The 14,578-nt window shown below is 39.3% G+C and overlaps 1 protein-coding gene across 1 annotated transcript; it reads right to left on the bottom strand.

Annotated features, from left to right (window-relative positions):
• Window positions 1-1,860: 1,860 nt before the first annotated feature.
• LOC135431165 (dynein beta chain, ciliary-like) lies at window positions 1,861-14,114 on the bottom strand. Its single transcript, XM_064686130.1, has 3 exons — window positions 13,662-14,114; window positions 5,466-8,273; window positions 1,861-1,989 (listed from the first exon to the last, which is right to left on the bottom strand). Exons 1-3 carry the CDS (start codon window positions 14,067-14,069, stop codon window positions 1,861-1,863), a joined length of 3,345 nt encoding a protein of 1,114 aa, XP_064542200.1. The 5' UTR covers window positions 14,070-14,114.
• Window positions 14,115-14,578: the final 464 nt, after the last annotated feature.

Below are 14,578 nucleotides of genomic sequence, written 5' to 3'. Positions count from 1 at the left end.
ACGCCAATTCTGAAGCAGGGAAATTGGCAAATAGCCAAGGATGAAGGGGGTGAACAATACGCACCGTTTACGGTCCCATGTCGGGGTCTACATCAGTGGAAGGTGATGCCCTTCGGGTTGTACCACGTTCCAGAGGTGATAGGGCCAAAAATGGAGGCCCACGCAAAGGCGTGGCTAAGGCCTATCTGGATGACATCATCGTCATAGGCGCGACCCAGGAGCAGCACTTGGCCTACTTGAAGGAAGTGTTCCTGTAACCTGACGCTAAACCAGGAGAAATGTCGTTTCTTCTAAACGGAGTTGGTATACTTGGGACCTGTGGTGAGCGGCGAGGGAATTCCCACGGACCCTACAAAGGTGCTTGCGATCCAGAGGTTGACGGTCCCGTCGAATTGTAGAGAGCTGCGGCAGTGCCTGGGAATGGCGTCGGAGTATCGACCCTTCGAGCCCAATTTCGCTTCAGTAGTGCCTTAAAGGCGGAGATCAACTATTCGGCCACGGAAAAGTAGTGTCTGGCTATAGTAAGGTCGATCCGCAAGTTGAGGTGCTAGTTGGAGGGATACAGGTTCGACGTCATCACCGACAACATGGCACTCTAATGGCTCAATTCGATAGAGAGTCCATCTGGAAATATCACTCGATGGGAACTAGAGTTGCAGCAGTTGTCGTGCAGTACCGGCGTAGGAAGCTGAACGTAGTAGCAGATGCGCTATCCAGGCAGCCATCACAGGCATGCGTTCAGGCCGTGGAAGAGCAGCCTCCCTACGAATGGATCGCATGCATGCTGGAAAAGGTTACTAAGGAGCCAGAGAAGTACCCGGATTACGCAGTTAAGAACAGCCAAATATATCGTCACTTAGGACACAGAACCGATGACAAATACTATATGCGTCGCCGGCAACCATCAGCAGAGAGTTCTGCAGAAGTGTACCAATGCCTGGACGGCGGGCAATCAAGGAGTGATGAAGACGATATCTCGACAAGCGCAGACGTACTATTGGCCAGGGATGTTCCGGGACGCCGCACGGGATGAAAGATGCTTCGAGGTGTGCCAAAAATTCAAGGTAGAACTGTTGAGACTGGCAGGACGGATGCTGACGCGCCTAATTTCTAGGCCCCTTACCACACTAGAAGCACGGAAATACAATGCTGCTGGTATTCCATGATACGTTCAGTAAGTGGATGGAATTGGTTCCCTTGAGGAGGGCGACAGCGGAAAACTTATACAGGGCGTTCGGAGTCCTGAGAAAGTCCGTTCACTAGCCGGACATTCAAGGCTTTTCAAAGTTCCATTGACGTAAAGGTACAATACATGGCGCCATACTCCCCTCAGGAAAACCCCACCAAATGGACCAGTGTAGTAAACACGAGTGTGGTCGATTCGACCGGCTTCTGTCCCGCCTTCTTATTACAAGTACCGCGAGCCTCAACTCCCAGTAGTCCCTATACGATGTCCAGCAAACGCTTGGGTGTGGCTACGTCAGCATCAGCTGTCTAAGGCCGTCGACGGATTCTCGGTAAAGTTAGCACCGAAGTTTAAAGGCCCCTACCCCTACCCCTTACCTGCGGCAAAGACAGAAGAGGCGACCACACGGATACCAAATAAGGTAAGAAAAATTGTAACAACTAGCAGGCTTAGTAGTTATAAGAAGAGTCTTGTGAGCTGCACCATAAGTACCTAGTAGAGTGAGTCGATAGACCGAAGTTGTCCGCAGTGGCGCGACTCTGACCCACCGCTGGTCCGTAAGGCCTGTGACACGGAATGGTGGTGCGACCCCCACCACCGTTAGTCTCGAATTCCTCAGATATGGTTTGGGGCGAGACTCCCCCTACCGTTGATCTCGAAATTGATCCCAGATCTCACGAGGGACCCATCTCCCCAGCGTGAGCCGTACTGGGAGGTGGGAGCCAGGCCTCGAGGTGTTGGTAGCCCCGACAGAATCCGCCGCGGAGGAGAGGGGGCCCGCGACTCCGGAAGATGTTCTCCCACTACAAGGTTGGACGGTCCACAGCAGACAGGAAATAAAAACGTCAAAGACGGTGATGTCGCCTGCAGGGTGACGGTCACCTCCGGTCACAAGATGACGATCACACGCCGTCAAGAAAGGGGGGTGTAACGAGGGATCACAATGAAGCAAATTATTACACATTATATTATATTTATTTTCCTATTATTACTATTAAGTCGAATAAAGTGCATTATTATTAAATTGTTATTTGATCAATATGATTATTTTTCGATTATTGGGTTAAGGAAATACAATGAATTAAATAGATCGAAAATAGTCGTTAAGAATAGAACAGAATAGGATTTAGAAGCTAAGAGGGGCCGACGATAATTTAAGTTTAATCATAAGCAACTCCGACTCCTAAAATGTTAACAGGAGGAGCCGCACGGAGAAAAGGGCGAAAAAGGGTCGTAAGGCGGCGAGACTGATCAGCAGTCTTTCTTTTAATGCGTGCAAGCGTGAGTATCGGACGTGTGGACGGAGCAATTAAAAAAGAGAATTATATACCGTGAGGTTAAGAAAGAAGAAAACAAGAATATACAAATTTTTTTCAAATTTATTTTTTTAGTATCGCGTCTTGGCAAACTACAATTTTCTTATAGTTTTTTCTTATAGGCTAATCACCGGTTTCACTTTGGATACGACAAGCGTGAGTATCAGACGTGTGAACGGAAACATAAAGGAAGAAAAGGGGATTAGACGCGTTGAGAGATAGCCGCGAGGTTAGGAAGAGTTAGAGTCAAGAACTGACGGTGCAGCAGGGCCACAGCATTATACACAATCAATAGCAGTAAAATATCAGTGCAGCGCAGTGTTTTCTAATTTCATTTTCAGCTCTCTTCCTCTGCGGCAGATCGATCCCAGCAGCTCCCTCCCCTCTCCCTAAAACTAATTACTTTGTGGCGGAGCGATCCCTTCCACCCTTTCAGCTTCGCGTCTCCGACTCCAAACTCTAATTCACCAGTTATTGGAATAACTTATAGCTTTACCAGGGAAACAAATCAAAATTTTGCTTATCGGATCGCATATTATATAGGTTCTCTACGAATGATTTTTTACACTCTGCCAAATCTTGTGGGAAGAGTCAAGGTTAAGGAAACGTAGCTTCACTATTGTCATTTTGATGTTCCAGCGGACAGTAAACATATGTTTGACGATACATGACGATGGAGAAATAATAACCATTGTAGTTGAATGACACTGAAAATAAAGTGAGTGAGTAGGATATGGACTTAAAAATTCAGAGTTTGGAGATTCAATATTTAAATCGGGTTGAGTCTGTTAATTAGCAATGGACATATCTGGCAGAATAGCGGGACACTATTATGACTGGAGCAAAAACCGTGGCGTGTTAGATGTTAACCGATATACCAGTCACCTATCTGGGTCAAACAGCTGAAAATGTTGGAAAGGTGACAGTTAAGGTTGCTTATATAATTTTTTTCGAATAATTCGGAATTTGACAATATTATTTCATAATGTCAGCTTTGAAGATATATTGAAAATAACGCTACTTCGTAAAGTCGTTTTGATGTACGGGGCCTGTATGTTGGATATCATATCTCGACCTCTAATTCCCCAAGTTTGTGTGATTGGCATTTGTGTTCGTGGTGTGAACAAAGTTGTTTTCTCAAAAGGTTTTTCGAACTTTTATAGAAATATGCTCCACCTCCCAGAAAGTGGTGAGAAGTTCATTTTATTATGATTCATAGATTAATTGATTCATCTATTGATTCATAGACACTCGGGTAGGGGAGGATGAAATTGAATTGTCGGCATGGGTCATGCGAGAACCCACCTAAAATGGTTTCCTGCCCTAGAAAAGTACTACAGATATTGGTTTTTACGTTGCCCAGTGATTATGATGCTTAACTGTTGAAGTTTGGGTCGACAAGTTGTAGGCTTGGCAAGTCTTAGAAAGGAAGTCTGAAGTTGATAATTGTATCCTGGGCATTGAAAGAGAACTTGTCGAAATTGCATCGTTTGTGCTCATGAGCAGGAATAGACTGATAAAATTAAATGCTTGGTGAAAAGCGAATGGCTTAGAAAACAGTATATTCTGACATACAAACAAATTGTTCAACAAATTCTTCATATAGATATTTATATATGCCTGTCTATATATGACAAAACATTCTGATTTCTAAGATATTTTTATCACAATAGTCATTTATCTTTTAATTTAACAAAGTAATAATAGTCTACCCTAATATCCTTGTATATATATTACATATATTTAAAATTACCCGCTATCGACGTGATCAAATAAATGTGAAAAACACTGGGCGCCTCATGCCCTCCCAATCATTTAACCACTATAAGAAATTTATAGTTTGCCGAGGAACCTGGGAGGATTGAGGTGTAAACATATTATTCCAAAGGGGCTTTCAGGGTAAAAAAACAAATATTCTTTTTGTGAACTCGGAGATGATGGTTTTGCAAGTTACATATGCTGAAAAATTTTTTTTTTATACCTTTAGCAATTGGATCACGGTATAATGGGTATAAAGGGCTCTGTTGAAAAATTATTACCATTTTTGTTGGCAGGATGGAAAATAAAACAAGTAAGAGGTTCTAGTCGGGACCTGACTAGGGGATACCCTGAACCCTCTTTTTCCAACACCAAATGCAGCTCGCGCTACGTGCTCGTTTGCGTTAGTAGTACTGCCGCCGCCTCTACTCAAGAACCACACCATTAATTGAGTTTTAATGAGAAAAAACCAATTCAAATAGCAGCATACAAAGCATACGCGCATGAATGTGTGTGTGTACATGTATAGAGAAATTCTTGGAATTTGCGCTGGATGCTGCTAAAACGGGCGCACATAACTTTTGTGTTTCTTAGCCGATCTTTATGAAATTTTCGACAGTACGTCTTATTGTAGAATAGAATATAGAATATTCGTGTATTCTCAAAATGACAATTGCATTTAAATTGTGTCTTAATTAGGTAGGTAATACAAGTTGGTTTACTAACATGATTTATAGCTGTGTGTTGGTAGCGGGGAGGTTGCGATAGCTATAAAATGAAAGATACTTGATATATATAGACTATTTTAGAAGATACATGTCAAGTTTGGTGACTCTAGCTCTAATTATTTACCAAAATTGCTCAAAAACAGGATTTCGATATCGATTACTTGGAAACAGGGCAAATTATCGAATATCTGAAACAAACTCGATCTGCGCATGGACTAGGAGGACAAACAGCTAAAATTTCAAGTCTCTAGCTCTTATAGGTTCTGAGATCCTTGCGTTCATACATACGGACAGACAGACGGACATGGCTGATCAAGAATATATTTACTTTTTGGGGTCGGAGATGCTTTCTTCTGCCTGTTATATACATTTGCACAAAAACATTATACACTTTTTATCCATTTTTAATGGGTTCAGGGTATAAAAAGGCTTTTATTACTGTTATATTTTGTCTTGTTTAATACATGTAGAACTTACCCTTAGAGCGCCAGCAACAACTAGGACTGATTTTATTGCACGCAATCCCCAATCATAATGATCTTGCTTTGAGAGAAGCTCCCTGCATAGAGTATAAAGTGTGATAAATTTTCTTGCCAGCAGTCGTGCCTCCTGAAATCCCTCGGCCACCAACATAATTTCACTTATAAGGGCAAAATCGGGGACTACCATAGCACAAGGACGATAAAGGGCTTTTAAGTTTTCTGGCAGCTCAGCACGACCAGCGTATCCTGGATTCATTGTTATAAACACACCAACGGTAGCTCTCAAGGCGATGTACTCGCCTAAAAAGCTGAAGGTTGTTTTTTTAGCTTTTATAGCGTCCTGCATACACTTTACCTGAACAGCTACCACGGATAACACTTCAACTGAGATTCTATTAAATTCATCAAAGCAACCCCAAGCTCCAGTTTGCGCAAGACCCTTATGTATGTTGCCAATTGATTTATAGTCCATTTGCTCGGAACAATTGAATACATACACCATCATCCCTAAAGCACGCCCTAAGTCCTTGGTTGTTTCGGTTTTTCCGGTACCGGCGGGGCCTGCTGGAGCACCACCCATTACAAGATGTAGAGACTGAGTTAGTGTAATGTAGCAGCGATCTGTTAGAGGAGTAATTACAAGACGTGGAGTGTTACCAAGATACTCATAGTCGTAACGGAACTGAGCATCGCAAATGTTAGCAAAGCAATCGTCAATTTTGCTGTCCCAACGATGGCGCAATTGACTTTGCCACTGAAACGCCGTCTGTACCTCTATTTTTTTTGTTATGATAGTAGACACAACGTCTCGACTATGTACATCGATGGTACAGACGGTCATGACCTTCTGCCGCTCTGCCGCTGTAAGATCTCCCAACAAAAGTATAATTAGGTTATTCAGTTGATTCACTTGTTTCCTATTATAATCCTTAAGGGCATTTTCATACCGCAGCTGTACTTTAGCAAATGCATCATTTGTTTCAGCTGTCCACATGATTTGCGTGCCGACCAAGGCTGGCTGAGCTGGCCATTCAAATATCCAAACATGACGCGGCTTATGATCATATTGAGTCAAAGAACGTCTCAGCTGATCTCGGAGCGTCTCCCGCATTTTATCGGTCACACGATTTAGCCAAACCTCTACTTTACCACTGCAATCACAATTTTGCAGAAAAGGAACATATTCTTCTAGTTCCTTGGCTACCATGCCTCCTGCTTGTCTTGTTCCAGCTATGAGATTAAGTTTTCCAATAGAATCGTATAACTTAGTCAAATGACGCGATACCATTGCAGGATTATTCCCGTTTGATAAAATATCTAACAAATCTGCCGATGAAACAAAATAAAACCGAGGGTAAGACAGTCGTTTTGTCTCCAAATAGTCGTTAAGTGCTTTCTCACATAAAAGCAGCATTTTAAGCAATGTTTCCAAATGTTCGTAGAGTTTGCTACCAGAACGATTAGTAGAACGAACGACATTACGATCAGAGTTCATTTGAGCCAATAGAGCTCGAAACTCTCTATCAATGAAGTCAAATCGTTTAGAATCTTCAGGCAGTTGTGAACGTATGTCCTCAGAGCCTATAAAAATGCTTTCCAGATACTGCCATTTTCGCTGAACTTCAAACCAAGAGCCAATGATTTGATCTGCATTTGATAGTTTCTGTTGCCAGGATGAGACTTCTTGCAGAAAAAAAGTTACATATTTCGAAGAGGTCATATTTTGTAACTGAGCTTGATGGTCTTCTAGAGTCTCAATCATTTCTTCAGATGCTTTTAATAATTTAATACCTGTGCGTTCGTGTACTTCTATACCAAATTCCATGCCAGCCCAGGCTGCTGCTATATCGCGTAGTTGCTTTTCCATGTTCATTTCTTTAACAGATTTATCAACAATATTTTTAACCTCTTCCTCGTATTCGTGCAAATTAAGATCAATAAGATACTTTAAAGTCGTTGAATCGTCCATGTTGAATTTTACCTTAGTGGTCTGCATAAGCTCTACCCAATGGCGGTCCCGTATTGCAGGGTTTTGAAGTTCGGTGACTGCACGCAGAGATGTCATCAGATTTTTTAATGACGCCTCCATGAATATAAATGGTTCCCAGCTACGCATTGTTGGGTCTAAGCCTCGCAGCTCTCTTCCAAACTTCTTACACTCTTGATCCATTGCTTCAATATCTATCTTTTTCCATGGTGTTTTTTTCCAATCATTTATAGTAGATTCGATCGAAATAGCAAAGTCCCACATTATTTTAACAAGCTTCAAATCGTTGCGACAAAGTTCAATCTTGGTAGGATCGGGGCCTTGTAACTCAAAAAGAACTGCAGACTCCGTAAGAGTTTGTTGCCGTTCCTCTAATTCAACAATTTCTAAATCTGTTTCGTCAATAAGCTCATAGCAATTGGGACAGGGAACATTTAAGAATTTCTTTCGCATAAATTTTTTTCGATATGTGTTTGCCATATTGTTGCATAGCAATATGCGTTTTTCTATTTGGTCCACCTGGTAACTTTGTATGGGTGCAATAAGCTGTTTTGTCATGGCGGCTTGCCTCTTTATTTTTAGCCATGCATCTGGCAATTCGTTAAGTTGTAAAAGCTCAGTGTCCTTGAACTCATATCCATACTTTCTGAGCAAGTTTACGATATCTCTAAGAGGTTCAAACATATTGTCGAAGACATATTGCTTTTCATTTATTTGGTTTAATACAGAGAGTATCTTAACTAATCCATCGAAGTCATCTCTTTTTAATTCCATTTTTAGCACAACCTTAGCTTCATCTATAAAGTCTTGCAGTTCCTGAAATATAAATATAAATTATTAGCTTTATTACAATAAAACACCTCATCGTAGATGTAGAAGTTTTATAAAATAATTGTAAAACTCAAAAATTCAGATAAACGCAATGATCTCTAGTTTCAATTAGATTTATAATATATTTTAGTAATTATTTCCGCAACGCATTTAATGCTTTTGAAATATTTAAGGAAAAATATTACAATTTTTAGATGCCTAAAACATGTTTTTTTCAAAAAGCTACAACTGAACATCTTCATTAAGACCTTACTTATTTTATAACAAAATATTTAAATATGAAAAACAGATATATTCGACAAACCGACGAATAATAATAGCCTTGCAGAAATGCAACTTACTAAGAATTTTTTTTACCGAAATAGGTGCACACAAAAAATAACAATAATGTAATATAAAATATAATTATTTCCTTTATGTAATAGAAGCTTTTATTATATTTTCTTAAGTCGGTTATGCAGTGATATCCAGATGCATAAAAGCACACAAAAAATTTGTGAGAGCGAGAAACATTCTGCACATTCGTACACTCATGTCATGTGGGCTGTAACCAATTCAGAAACAAATTCATATACTCACGAAGAAAAAGCAATGCCCGGAGCTCTGCAGATACTCTTAGCAATCGGCCATAATAAAATAAATTAAAATAAATGAGCAGTCTGTAGCAGGCTGGTACATCCAGTACTGTGTAAGCAGCCAGCCAGCTGCTTGTCAGCTGTTAATGATCTTTGCTATTTAGTCATCACTAGCTTGACAGCGTTGAGAAAGAGGGGAAGAGTCACTTTTCGAGGCAGAGAAAAGAGAGACGGATGTGTTTGAATAAGTTGTGAAATTAATAAAGAGAAAGATAAAAGCAAAAGACTATTACAATCTCAGAAGTGGGATATTAACCTGGCAATGGAAGAAATTAATATTAAGGATTTGACACTGGCCACATTTTGGCTGGCAATTTTGGGGATCTCCACAACAGGATCCAAGGCTGAGCTAGAGGCGCGGATAAATTCGATGCCAGCAAGCGACAGGAGCGGATGGATGAAACCAAGGATGGATGAAACTAACAGTGAGGATGAGCCGATCGACAGTCAGACATTGCAAAGAAATATTGGGCGGATACAATTAAGAAGTGTTCCTGAATGTTATCAACTGAATGATATGCAACTTCAAGTGTTGTGTGTTACCAAACTAAAAGGTAAATCATTACAGTGGTTGCATATGGATCCCTTACGCACTGTGAAGCCAGTAAACGAGCTGTTGGATCAATTAATGGTGGCGTTTGGCGGAAAACTGGCAAGGTCTGAGCTAAGACGCAAGTTTGCCGCGCGCCGTTGGCAACCTACCGAAAAATATAATTTCTACTTCGAGAGTAAAACTATGTTGGCTCGAGACCTCAATATGGATGATGAGGAGTTAAAAGATGGTATTATTGAGGGCATTCCGGATGAAAATTTAAGACTACAGCAATGCAATGTTTTGATGACCCATGATGCAACGAGCATTCACAAATGTGATTCTGCAGCAGCATCGCGGTTCTGGAGGAAAAGGAGGCGCAAAGTCGGTGGCAACTAACATCAGCACAGTAATTAAGGATTCACGGTGTTTCTATTGCAATAACAAGGGGCACTGGGCAAAGGACTGTTTGAAGCCCAAAAGAGAGCACGGTCGGTGTAAGAATATGGTGCCACAAGTCATCTGGCAGCCTAATGCCCTCAAAGAAAGACACACGCTGGAAAGGAAGATAATAATAATGTAAGACAGGTACAAATCTATTTTAATGATACCATTGACAGATCAATTTTTGCAGAATGTTTTACAGATTCGGGCAGCGCCATTTCGTTCATAAAAAAAAGTTGCGTTCCTAAAGAAAAATGATTTTTTGTATTTTGGGCTTAATGATAGCCGATTAAATGTATTTGGAAAAGTATTATGATATGTTCTTAAAGAATCAATAAAAATCAATTTTCATTTAATAGTGGTGGCTGACGAATCTATGAGGGTGGCAGTAGTATTGGCCAGAGATTTTATGAAAGCTTGTGATTTAAATATTGACATGAGCGCTCTGAAAACGATTTCTGTAGAGTTAGCGGAAAGCAAAAAATATAAACATATAAGTAATGTAGAAAATAATGGGACACCTAAAGTAAAAAATCAACCTAAGCAAGTATTTATGTTGGATAGTAGGGTATTAGAGAGTAAATTGTTGACAGAAAACAAGTTAGATAATAAATTGTTAGATAATAGATTAGTGGACAATAAATTGTTAGAAAATAAATTGTTAGAAAACAGATTGTTAGGCAAAAAATTGTTAGAAAAAGAACGAATGGAAACGGAACATTTTAGACACAGACACAATAGAAAGGGCATATAACATTGGAGAGCAAGTAAAACATAGTGATAGGGAAAAGTTCAAACAGTTGCTTGAAGCTACATATGTAAAGGCGAGAAGACCAGAGGATCCTAATGTTAAATGGGAAATGAGAATCATAGTGGAAAAAAAGAAAGTATTTAGTTGTTCGCCAAGGCGATTGTCATACGCGGAAAAAGGAAAATTGCAAGAAATGTTGGATGAACACTTGAGGGATGGTATCATTCAGCCCAGCAGTTCTGAATATGCATCACCGATTGTGTTAGTTAAGAAAAAACTGTGGATTTAAGAATGTGCATCGATTTTAGAAGACTTAACAAAGTAATGATTAAAGATAACTATCCACTGCCGTTAATAGATAATTTGTTGGACGTTCTAGTAGGGAAAACGGTATTTACCAAGCTAGACTTAAAAAATGGATATTTTCATGTTTTTGTTGACAAGGAGTCCATAAAGTTTACATCTTTTGTAACTCCTTTGGGACAATTTGAGTTTTTAAGGATGCCGATGGGACTAAAAATGACTCCTGAAGTATTTAAAAGATTTATCAACAGTATATTTTCAGATATGATTCGAGATAGTAAAGTAGTTGTATATATGGACGACATTACGATAGCAAGTAAGAATATATATGAACATTTGGAAGTTTTAACAGGGGTATTTGAGAGGTTAGTTGAGAACAAATTAGAACAAAGTTAAATACTTAGGATTTCAAATATCAAAGGACGGTATAAAAGCTGATTATAAAGGGCTGGAGGCGGTAAAGAACTTTCCTATCCCGGATAAAAATCAAGCGGTATGATTTAGTAAGAAAAGATAGAGTATTTAAATTGTTTTTTGTTCTTGAAAGAAAAACTGTTAGAAGCGCCGGTGTTATAAATTTATGACTATAAAGATGACATTGAGCTGCATTGTGATACAAGCGCTTTGGGATTTGGAGCAGTATTGCTACAAAGAAAGCAAGATGGCAAATGGCATCCCATATTCTATTTTTCTAAGCGTACAACGGAAGCGAAAGCGAAATACCACAGTTTTGAGTTAGAGACGTTAGCAATTACATATGCACTGCAGAGATTTAGCATAACAGATGCGAATAGTTTGAAACGAACTTAATTATTTGTCAGACTAAAGATAAAGAAGTACAATAAGTTATGAAATAGTTAGAAAAAGGCAAGCTTAAATTTTTAGAGATGAGGAATGGAGTACTGTATCGGAAGACTAATGAAAATAGATTAATATTTTATGTACCTGAAAGAACGGAGGACCACGTTTTGTATAAATACCATGAAGAGCTGGGGCATATTGGAAGAGACAAATTGTTAGACGCCATTGTAAAATCATATGGGTTTCTTAACATGAAAGCCAAAGCTATGAGTCATATTCAAAACTGTTTAAAATGTGTAGCATATTCACCTAAGACAAGAAAGGAAGGTGGGATATTACGCAATATACCTAAGGGGAACAAACCCTTAGACTAAATTCACATTGATCAGATAATAGTAGTGCAAACAAATATGTATTTGCAGTATTATATGGCTTTTCAAAATTTGTTCGACTGCTTACAACAAAATAACAAATAGCAGGAGGTTACAAGCTCATTAAAAGATTATTTTTGATCATATAGCAGGCCGAGCTAATATCTGATTGGGGTAGCTGTTTTACATCGGCGGAGTTCGAAGAAAGCAAAAGTGAAATATAAAAATTGCAACGGGTTCTACGCAATCGAATGGGCAAGTGGAACGCATAAATAAAAATTTAGGGCCCATGATAGCAAAGCTAACTGAACATGAGAGTGGACAACATTGGGATAGGATTATTGAAAAAGTTGACTATACATTCAACAACACCCAACATTGTAGCACCAAACAGTTCCTTAGTACAAAAAGGTTAGTGATGGATTAATGGAAAAGTTAGAGGAGATGAGACAGTTAGATACAGAATGTGAACGAAATTTGGAAGGGATTAGAAAAAAAGGCAGAACATAATCAATCAAAGGCGCAGGCCAAGAATGAAAAATATTATAATGTCAAAAGAAAAAATCCAAATAAATATAATGTCGGCGATTATGTAATGGTAAAAAACCTTGATAGCACGGCAGGAGTATCGTGGAAATTGATACCTAAAACCAAGGACCATATATGATAAAAAAGGTGTTAAAAAAATGACAGATATTGATGGTTTTCTATTAGCTTGAAATCCTTATCAGGGTGTTTGGAGTGCTCAAAACATTAAATGCTAGATAAAATAGACATAATAAGTAAACTTAATTTTAAAAATTTTTAATTTTAATTTTTAAGAGAAAGATAAAAGCAAAAGACTATTACAACTCGTCTGTCTCTGCCGTAACAGAAAATATGCGAAGCACTTCTAGGCCATTTTGCAGTCCCTACATATTGTATGCTTAGTGTCTTGACCCAGCCTTAGTTAAATTACTTGTTGGAGATTGCTAACCAAGGGAAAAACAATCTGGACCGCTTCAACCTACAAACCTACGAAGAACAGTTTCACGCGCTGAGCAAAATATCAGAATTAGAAGACAGTGAGACACTATCACTATTAGACGCTAGCAAAAACCACTCATCGGTAATACAGTCTCGTCATGACCTTGTGTGGCATAGGTATCCGAGCGTCGGGCTAATAAGCGGCAGATCACCGTTGGAAGGAAATGCTTAGTGATTGCTAGACCGTCTCAGCATGTTTTCCTTTACCAACTTCCCAATTAGATGCCCAAGTTCTCAAAATGCGCAAGAGCTATTTTATGAAATTGTATCACATAACACACACACCCCCCCCCCCCCCCCCCCCCACCCACGAAACATCCACCCCACTACTATCACCCTTCTGGCCATCAACTGAACTAACACGCGAGCCTTCATATCGCCGATTTTATGCAATTTTGGAATCGACACTCCGTTGATTGGAAACGTGAAGAAGAAATGGATTTAATTTTTAGATACATAAATATATATTGCCAATTAAAACATTTTGATTTAGAGTACCATAAACCTTACCTGAAGTGAGTTTCGGACAAAATTAATAAGATCCATTTTAAACAAACTGATCCACTGACCAATTTGATTGAGAACGGATCTCTTAAAGCCTTCCATATTTAACCGCAAAAATCCAAAAAATATGTCGTATGTTTCCCACTGATGAACTTGGTCCTGTAAATCTATAAACTTATCCAGTTGCTCTTTATAAACTGAAAATGGTGGGTACTCTCCAGTTCCTATCGACTTAATTCCAGAGCTTCCTTCCTGCTCCAATTCCGCGTCACGTTCGGCTAATGTCAAGTTGCGACCATATTTCTTGACTTCGTTTAAATAATTGTTTTTGTCCCAAATCCATAGGTAGGAATAGACCATATACCCTTTACCATGAATGCGAATAGACTGTAAAGCCTGTTTAACTTTATTCATTATATCAGTACGCTGTTTACTGAGTTCAGGTTTGTTCTCCAACTCATCTATGGGAAAAGAAGGTGAAATACATTAAATTAGTCTCAATGCGATCAGTTGTGGTTGCTTTGTTATTTAAAAATTAGTTGCACATGAGCCCATGCAATCACGACACTAATTCTTGTACTTTTGCCAAGTGGGCGCTAAAAGGCCTCGAAGAGAGCCATACCGATTAGAAGTAGTTAATGTTCTAACACTGCCTCAAAACAAGACACAGCGCGAGCGTATTTCTGTACAGAATATTTTTATCACGTATATTTTTCTCCATATATATAAAACTGTTTGTCCTGACTAACTGACTTGCTGATGAACGCACAGCTCAAACCGTAAGTGCTAGGAAGCTGACATTTTTACGGCGTTTGCTGCTCATGTCTGCAATATTTGTCGCGTATTGCAGACATTTGTATGGCGTTGTTGCAATTGACACTTCTAAACAAATTTTAATTCAATTGCAAGTATCGGTAATTACT

The sequence above is a fragment of the Drosophila montana genome, unplaced genomic scaffold (genome assembly GCF_035044405.1).
Source record: "Drosophila montana isolate Dmon_TW-CO22-7 unplaced genomic scaffold, ASM3504440v1 contig_3133_1, whole genome shotgun sequence".
NCBI classification, from domain to species: Eukaryota; Metazoa; Arthropoda; class Insecta; order Diptera; family Drosophilidae; genus Drosophila; species Drosophila montana.
This window is presented reverse-complemented; position numbering and strand designations above follow the sequence as displayed.